The sequence below is a fragment of the Hyalella azteca genome, unplaced genomic scaffold, assembly GCF_000764305.2.
Source record: "Hyalella azteca isolate HAZT.00-mixed unplaced genomic scaffold, Hazt_2.0.2 contig12182, whole genome shotgun sequence".
Classification (NCBI taxonomy): Eukaryota; Metazoa; Arthropoda; class Malacostraca; order Amphipoda; family Hyalellidae; genus Hyalella; species Hyalella azteca.
The window spans coordinates 55,196-64,328 of NW_025942146.1; the positions used below are offsets into that span (position 1 = coordinate 55,196).

At 43.7% G+C, this 9,133-nt stretch overlaps 1 protein-coding gene and 1 long non-coding RNA gene across 2 annotated transcripts; both read left to right on the top strand.

The window, feature by feature from the left end:
- The first annotated feature begins 596 nt into the window (after positions 1-596).
- LOC125178723 lies at positions 597-1,656 on the top strand. Its single transcript, XR_007156998.1, has 3 exons — positions 597-673; positions 886-943; positions 1,580-1,656. It is a non-coding gene; the product is annotated as an uncharacterized LOC125178723 (long non-coding RNA).
- A 482-nt stretch (positions 1,657-2,138) lies between these two features.
- Positions 2,139-3,549, top strand: LOC125178722. Its single transcript, XM_047883173.1, has 3 exons — positions 2,139-2,648; positions 3,031-3,080; positions 3,402-3,549. Exons 1-3 carry the CDS (start codon positions 2,370-2,372, stop codon positions 3,511-3,513), a joined length of 441 nt encoding a protein of 146 aa, XP_047739129.1. The 5' UTR covers positions 2,139-2,369; the 3' UTR covers positions 3,514-3,549.
- The last annotated feature ends 5,584 nt before the right edge of the window (positions 3,550-9,133 follow it).

The following is a 9,133-nucleotide window of genomic DNA, read 5'->3' on the forward strand; positions in this document are numbered from 1 at the left end:
GTTCAAACAAAAGCAAAATTGCGTGTCAAGCCCTGAAGTTAGCGAGGTCTCAACGCTGCTATCGCCGCGCCGCATGCGGTCTTTTATTGGACTTCCGCCCCCTCCTAGTCCCTCTTCATGCCCTCTTCTTTTCATCTCACCCCCTCTTTTCCATTCCCAAAGCAAAAATATTTACTTCATGGACATATATCTCCCTTAAAATAGGTTTAATTTCTTGGATAAATGGTACGAAGACACGTGCCCACGCAACGGCATCAACCCGGAGGCCAAAACCCGTGAAATTGAAAATAGATTAATTTCCAAAAATAGGGCCCCTTCGCTCTATATAACACGGAACTGGATTGTTTTTTCCCGGAAACGGATCACTTTTCCGTAAAGCAGTAGCATCTTCCGGAAACCGCAGAGCCGTTCGACAAACTGGATCGGCTTATTCCTGTAACCCTAAAATTTCCAGCGGAACTGAAGCGTCCGGAAGCCCATGGATATCGAGAATTGGCGGCGGTAAAAGAGCAGAATTTCTAAGGCAGGCTCCTGCCGAGGTTGGCAGGCCTACCAAGACCTATTCTGCATCGGGTCTTACGAAAGTGACACTGCTGTTGCTGCTGGGTCTGTTTGGTGTGGCGCAGCCTGGGTCTGTTTGGTGTCGAAATGTTCAAGGCGGACTCCAGCAAGGGTGAGAAATGCCGGCACCTCGAGTGTAAGCTGGCCTATTTGGATTGCCATAAGGGATGTATTGCATTGAAATTGCCCTTTAACATATATACTCTGTGTTGGCCAAATATGAACACACGCAACCAAACGTTGCTGCTACTGAACATTAAATCTTCCAGACAGCACATTAGTTGACCAATTATTTCTCGTTATCTCATTAAAAATACATTGCAGGTTGCCTGCGTACTTTCGGCAGCGTTTGGCTCCTTCGTACCCGGTGACCTTTTGTCAGGTGAGTACATCCAGTTCGCAAATAACCCTACCTAAATAACCCCTACTCAACATCCAGTACGCAAAATACACACAATATACATTTCCTGTATCCCTACGCACATTTGCAAATATCCCTAAAAGAATGTATCCCTAAAATAACCCTACCTAAATAACCCCTACGCAAATAACCCCTACTCAACATCCAGTACGCAAAATACACACAATTACACATTTCCTGTATCCCTACGCACATTTGCAAATATCCCTAAAAGAATGTACAGCCACAATAGCGGGGAAACACACAAGCGGAAAAATACAATAGCGATCAAATTAAAAAATACGACCCCTAATATAACGTGGAGTCGTGACTGACGCAGTCGTGCTGACAACACTAAGCTGCTGTCACGCGTGCACTCGTGGCTGAGCCAGTCGACGACACTATTCTCCGTACAGCTTCTGCATTCTGGGATGCTTAGTTGCGCTGCTGCACTTAGTGTGTTGACGATGACTGACCCACGATGATAGTTTCCAGTCTAGGTCAATGAGTGAATTACATAGCTTATCCAGTTACCGCTGATAGAGATACAGCATTGAAAAACTGATGTCCAGACTAAATCCTCTATGACTGATATACATATTTTTCCTTACCCCGAAGGTTGAGCCAGAGACCAGTTCTTCGCTTTCCCACGAGTCGCCGTCCAAACCCCAGTCAACGTTCCAAATTGATGCTGCCACAACCAATGAGATAGAGTCTTGTGTTGATGCCAGAACTTCTGAAGAGCGACGACATGATGCTCGACGTGTCAATGCCAGAACTTCTGAAGAGCGCAGACTTGATGCTCGACGTGTTGATGCCAAACTTTCTGAAGTGCGAAGACTTGATGCTCGGCGTGTCAATGCCGAAACTTCTGAAGAGCGCAGACTTGATGTTCGACGTGTTGATGCAAAACTTTCTGAAGAGCGCAGACTTGATGCTCGACGTGTCAATGCCAGAATTTCTGAAGAGCGCAGACTTGATGCTCGACGTGTCAATGCCAGAACTTCTGAAGAACGCAGACTTGATGCTCGACGTGTCAATGCCGGAACTTCTGAAGAGCGCAGACTTGATGCTCGACGTGTTGATGCAAAACTTTATGAAGAGCGCAGACTTGATGCTCGACGTGTCAATGCCGGAACTTCTGANACATGATGCACGAACTTCTGAAGAACGAAGACTTGATGCACGACGTATTGATGCCCGAACTTCTGGCGAACGAAGACTTGATGCACGAACTTCTGAAGAACGAAGACTTGATGCACGCCCTATTGATGCCCGAACTACTGAAGAACAAGGACTTGATTCACGACGTAGCGATTCCCGAATTTCTGGAGAACGAAGGCTTGATGCTCGGCATATTGATGCTGGACAAGTTACAGACTGTAAAGTTATTGCACAAGCATCTGAAATGATGAAAAATCCCACCCATGTCATTGACAGAGAAGACGGCGGCGAAGACGTCATTGCTAGTAAATATGGTGGTGATGATTACGTCCATAATCAAAATGCCAGCCATAATGTCATCAATAGTCAAAACTTCTGCCATGACGTCACTGAGTGTCAAAATTGCGGCCATGACCTCATTGAAAATCAACATGGTGTCTTTGATGTCATTGACGGCGGCCATGACATTGCTTCTTCCGCGGATTCTCTTACTGCACTTTATTTAGCTTCCTATCAAAGCGAGGTGAGATACGCTACTAGTGAATGATTGAAAATGCGCTAGAAAATTCAATAGCAAATTCTAAAAGCAAGCACATGCACATTAAAATATAAATTTCTTGAAATAAAGCTTCGTATAAGGGTTAATTATGTCCACCGAGTTCAACCATTTCGCTTTTTTGTTGCTGTTTCGCTTCTTAATTGAACAATTCGCTTGCCATTACTTCTTCTGTTCAATCATGGCTAAAACCAACGACAACCTTTCTAGTAAATTGTCTGCAATTGATAAAAATATTGTAATTGGCGTGAGGAGAATATTATTAGCCCTCTTCTGCAACCATTTTCGTCATGTTTAAAGAATTTAGAACTAAATGTTCATTACAGAAATCTTTCTTATATAATTTCAGATGGCTCCGAAAAACTTGGAATATCTGGAAACATTTGCGCTGTCGAAGCCGTGAGTATCAATAACAATTTTTCCTTTCATTCAACGAGNGTCTTTAGTGATGTGGCCTAGCTTATTAAAGTTAAGCAAAGGAATCGTGACGCAAGAAAAGGGCCTTGCTGGTCACAAAATTCTCCTGCAAAAAAATCAACCCAATTAATAGTTTTCTGAAGTTAGTTATGAGAATTTCAAGGCAAACCCCTATAAACTGTTTAAGCAATAGAATGGAATAGTCAAGTGTCAAGTTCAATTGATTGTTGATTCAATTTTCGTTATTCAGTGCATTAATTTTCTCGCGGTGCGGCTGATGAGACAATAATTATTTGATTGCAGGTACGACGCTGCGTTCGAGACGTTTGACGTCCGATCAGCCGTGGCTGCCTTGTTGGTGGCGCAGACGTTGCCGCTCGTCGTCGGGAAACGCTTCTCTGCGTGCGTCTTTTAAGACGTCAAGAGTCTTCGTGGCACGGCATTGGGTCTTCAGCAGTGTTGTCGAATGTCTTGAGTGTCGATCAAGACCCCGCACGTCTTCTGGGACATCTGTTGTATGTGACGGCAACCGCAGCGTCTAATATGTGTCTCAGACGTTGCATGTCAAGCCGTTCAGATTTGTTTAACACGTTCGAAACGTCGAACGTATCTACAGCGGACGTCTCAAGATATATCTAGTCAATCTTCCCCATTCAATTAAAATATAAAAGTTTCAGACTAAAATTTTTAAAGTCGCGCCAAAGTTACTCAATTCACAATTGTAAATTCGATAACAAATGCGGAAGCAATAACGTCCGAAATTGCTGGGAAACAACAATATAAATTATATCAACATAATTCTGATCAGCCGTGGATGCCTGTGTACTCATACATTAGGACTCCACACGAAACTTTACATTAACACAAAAACAAAAGTGTAGATATAAATAAAGTGCAAGACAAAGCCAGTAAATAACTCCTCCACATACCAAAGGAACGAAACCGTTGCGGTAGCGAAGAGCGATCCCTTATACAGTATTGATGCTTACCTCAATGGTATAAAGTATGTCATATCCACATTCAAATAATTTATCTCACGTAGCTTGAAACTCGTGCATGCAAAAAGAAATCGATGTATGGAAATAAAATTCACTCCTATATAACTGTGCATATAATTTCTGTGGTCCCATATATATTACGTATTTTATCGAAAATATTTCGGTATAAAAAGATACACGGCATCTCTGCACATCAGCCAGGAATCTCTGCACACCACGAAACCTTATTTCAGAACAATCATCAATCTCCTTAATTTTTCAAATAATCCCTGAATTAGAGTAAAAAATCCCGATAATTGCGGTTTATATAAAACGTGCGTGGCATTTACAAGAAACTCTCCGACTGAAATGCTTACAGTGACATTGAAACATAAACTACCAAGTTCAACAGATTAGTTGTGATGAGTGCAGCAGGTTAATTAGTTATCATGATCTAATATATGAAGATTAGTCATCATTTCGAGGACTCTGGTTAACTCGACCACCAATGACAATTTTACCTTTTTAAACAATTAAATCAGTAACTTGAGTCGTATAGTTCATCATATTTTTCTATATCTCTCATGCAAACAGGAAACTGGTCGTCCGTATCTTTAAAAAATTTCTTCCGCAATTCTGGTCGTGCAAATCGTCTGTGCTGGTCTTTATTCGTGTAGATGCGAACCCTTCAAGTTTATTAGGCGAAAAAGGTCACTATGTTGTTGGATTATATACGGCCACATGCCTGTTGATGACTGATTAATGGATACGTGCACACAACGAGCTCTAAGATTACACGAATTAATGCACGCTAAAACAAAGACGTAGATTGACTTTCAGGACTGCGACTGCCTCCTCGACTGCAGCTACACTTGTGAGAGTTGATTTAACCCTCTTTTGCACGCTGAGGGTCAATGGAAGCAAGNTGTTTCCACACTAGGTTCTGACGCACGACAGCGACAAACAACTGCTTCATCGCTTCTGCACCTAGATACTCGTAGGAGCGTCTGATCAACCCAAGTTGTTTATTGGCTTTATTTACTTGAGCTTCAATATGCATTGAAATAAATTCCTAAATATTTTTCCATTGTCGACTTCGACATCGTCACTCTCTCGTTGCAACCATGAATTCTCATACTTTAATCTTGCTGATCATTGTTCTTGCCAAGGTGCATTACTCTACACTTGTCAGCATTAAAACGCAGCTGCCACGTATCAGCCCAGTCAACCAACATGCCAAGATCACCTTGCAACTGTAATTTTTGCGACGTATTCTTCACTGTATTATAAACTTTTGTGTCTTCAGCATTGTAAGGAAAATTCAACCTTTCTCAGGTTTTCAGTTATTTTAATTTTTTTGTGTAATAATTTTTATGGCTGCGGGTAGGGTTGGCAACCATGCCATATGCTGACGTGGCATTACCGGCATGAGCCCGTGAGTTCTTCTCATTCGATTGCTGCCACTTGGTCGGAGCGTACTTACTGTCACTATTAGGATTAGCGAGTGTTCCTGTAGCGTCCCCATTAGTTGAGGAGAGTGCATTTTCACTTTAGTTTAATGTTCGAGCCTTGAATATAGTGTTTGGATTCTTTTAATGCATTCGTGTGTTGTGTTAAATGAAATGATTCCATAGTATAATATTGTTAGCTATAGTCTTGCTGACCATCATTGTTCGGCAGGACCAACTCTTTGCCCGGCCAGTGCACCGTCATTCCTGTGTGTTCCTTATCTCATGCTTGGTTTCGTAGATGTTCTGGTTTAGCTTTATTTACTAGGATCTTTTCACCCATTCATCTTGTTAGTGTTCAATTAGCGGGTTTTGTTCAATAAATATTTGTTCATCATGCTTTCATTTCTCCCTTGTTGAGGATCGGTGGCAGTTTTTGGTTTATTTCCGAATCTAGTTGGAGTCGTCCTTGCTTGAACCTTACAAGCATAAACCGAGCACACGCCTGACACAGCGTCTGGCAGACCCTTTATAAACGCAACAAATAAAACAGGCCCGAGAACGCTTCCTTGCGTGTGGCACGCCGCTACGCGCTGAAGCCCAGTCTGATACGGTCTCATTAATACTGACACAGCTGCTCGTGTGGGACACTGTCAATAGCCTTGGCAAAATCGAAGTACATCGAGGTACTACTGGCTCCTTTTCGTACAGCAGGCGGGTCCATTCATTCAAAGTAGACAAGAGGTTATTGGTGCAGGAGCTACCGGCAATAAAGCCATGTTGATAGTCTGATAGGATATTATTAACAGTCAAATGATCGATCAATCTATCCCTCACAACAGATTCTATTACCTTGCAAACTGCACTTGACGAACTGACAGGGCGATAGTTTCCCGGTCAACTTTCGTCACCTTTTTGAACAATGGTGTCTCCTGAGCCTCTTTCAATGGTGTCACTTGCTTCCTTTCCTTTATACTTCCCTTGGTATCATACAGAACCTGTATGCAAAGGTGGGCAGTAGCGCGCTACATGTAACGGCCGCTACTAGCGGCCGTTACATTTTCAGTAGCGGTAGCGGCAGCGGCGCTTCATTTAAGGCAATGTAGCGGTAGCGGTAGCGCCCGCTACATATTTAAGTAACGATACGAGGTTCTGCCGCTACAGCGCTACCGCTACATTTATAGATAAAGCCTTTACATTTTACGGTAGCGGCAGCGCTCGCTACAATCTAGTGGGTATAGCGGTAGCGGTAGCGCCCGCTACATTTAGAGCATGCAGCGGAAGCGGCCGCTACATTTCAACGTAGCGATGTCCCGCTCTGCCTGTATGCTTCCCTCGGCCTAGTAAAAAACCTGTGCGCTTGCTTCGGTCGCGTTAGCGGTAACGGGAAACTGGACATTAGGACGCAGGAGGTAGGACGTCGGTGCGCTGAAGATGGGATGTCGGGTCGCAAGAGATAAGACGTCGGGGCGTGGAGGATTGGACGTCGGGGCGCAGGATATGTGACGTCGAGATTACAGAGATGGGACGTCGGGACGCAGGATCTGGGACGTCGGGACGCAGGAGATGGGACGTCGAGATTACAGAGATGGGACGTCGGGACGCAGGAGATGGGACTCCCAACAACTGAAGTCTCCGCAGTTTACTAATCGAAAAACTCGAAGATTTTCATCGACCGACTTCCAGGGCAATTTACATGTTAGATAACATTTTATTTACTTTCATCTGCCTACTTCATTTTCATCATTCATTTGTACGCAATAGCATAGCCGTAAGCAGTACATAGCGCAGTTGTACGCAGTAGTGCAACTGCATGCAGTCGCTTAACTGTACGCAATAGTGCAACCGNAGTCATCAGCGGACAGCCCGCCGCTCCATCCGGTGGCCATGATCCAGTCATCAGCGGACAGCCCGCCGCTCCATCCGGTGGCCATGATCCAGTCATCAGCGGACAGCCCGCCGCTCCATTCGGTGGCCATGATCCAGTCATCAGCGGACAGCCCGCCGCTCCATCCGGAGGCCATGATCCGGGCTCTAGGGCTCCCGTAGAGGGAGGAGAAAGACCAATGGCGCTTATACCACCACCCACCCCACCAAGACCAGCACTAAGACCAGCACCAGCACCAGCATTTATACCACCACCCCCTCGTTTCCCCTCTTCCAAGCGTTGCGAGAAACGATCCAAAAATGGAGACTGTGTGACGGACTTAGGGTGTATTCTTATAAGGACGCGGCGCAGACCTATACCCAGTACTCGATCTTAACACTTTAACGGACAAGTGACCATAAATGATCACATAAAATCTCGCCCAAAAAGACCCACTACGGCCCTCGGCTTGTCTTAGAAGCTACTTTATCATGCCCCTGCCAATCACCAATTATCAGACCATCGTTCCATACACACCATCATCCTCTCAAAACAATTAAAAAATGAGCATTGAAATGAATTTTTTTGATTGGGACAATGAAATTGCATGACGCTCTTTCCGCATTTTTTTTGGAAGTTGGAACTAGCACTATCTATTCCATCGATTAAATTAACTTGAGGAAATTTATTTTAATTAAGGCTTAGTTGTTACTCGTGTCAATTAAATGTTTGAATTTATATTATAAAACATTTTTTACCTTGGTGACCTATTCGATTCTTCAACTGAGATTTTATAGTTCAATATTCGAAACTTTTACAAATTCAAAGGAGTGAATATAACTTATAATTTAGCACGTTTTTCCGGAATTGAATGCGTTTCCAAAATTTGAATTGCTTCACGTTTCTATGCTTGCATGTGATAGGGTTAAGTTATGCTGATCAACAAGCGCGTGTGATGTGCGTGAAGTCTGATGAGCGTGAGCTCGTGAATATTTCGTGTTTAACTTGGTAAAATATATCTGATTATACATTAAAAACCCTTAAGTTCAATGTATGCTTGACTTTGATTTACCAACCTTATACAATTACTAGAATTCGTCACGTCAAGTGTATGAGTCAAGTGAGTTGAGTTATTGAGTGAGTTATTCGTCAAGTGTTTGAGTTGAGTTCTGGCAGTGATCGAGGACGCACGTAGTGTTTGCGGGTCCCAACTTTCTCACTTTTTACTATGCCGGTTTGACTTATCTCGCGAATTTTGTACCGAAACGATTTCAGTGAAAGGTTCACTTTTAGTGCAGTTCAATCAAAATTGTGCGAATAGTGAGAAAAACGGCTAGTACAAGTGTTTTATTCCCGACAAATTCTAGTGCGTGAAACGAGGGCAAGTTTTTGAAAACCCTCGGCGACTGCCGGTAACCCGAGAACAATCGCTGCCTTGACTGCGCTCAGGCCTCGCCTTCCTATACCCTCCCCACCCTCTTGGCCCCTACACCTCCCCCTCTCCACCCGCCTTGCGCGTTTGATACCTTGATTCCTCCACCACACCTCTGTGTTTCCCTCGCCAGCTGCAGCTCAGCTGTTTTTCCAGCCTTAATTTTCGAGGGAACTTTACTATACTCAACTCAACTCAGTCGTATGTTTCTCCGTCCTTTTTCTGTATTTTTCTCCGTTCAAGAGATCTAGTTCGTGCATTTAATAATGGCTGGACAGAAAATAAAAAAGATAGTCGAAAAGCCCTCAACC

Excerpts from the sequence above, each read along its gene's own strand:
- LOC125178722 (XM_047883173.1), top strand. The coding sequence starts at position 2,370 with ATGATGAAAAATCCCACCCATGTCATTGACAGAGAAGACGGCGGCGAA. Across the intron at positions 2,649-3,030 it reads TAGCTTCCTATCAAAGCGAG|ATGGCTCCGAAAAACTTGGA; the intron begins GTGAGATACGCT and ends ATATAATTTCAG. Across the intron at positions 3,081-3,401 it reads ACATTTGCGCTGTCGAAGCC|GTACGACGCTGCGTTCGAGA; the intron begins GTGAGTATCAAT and ends ATTTGATTGCAG.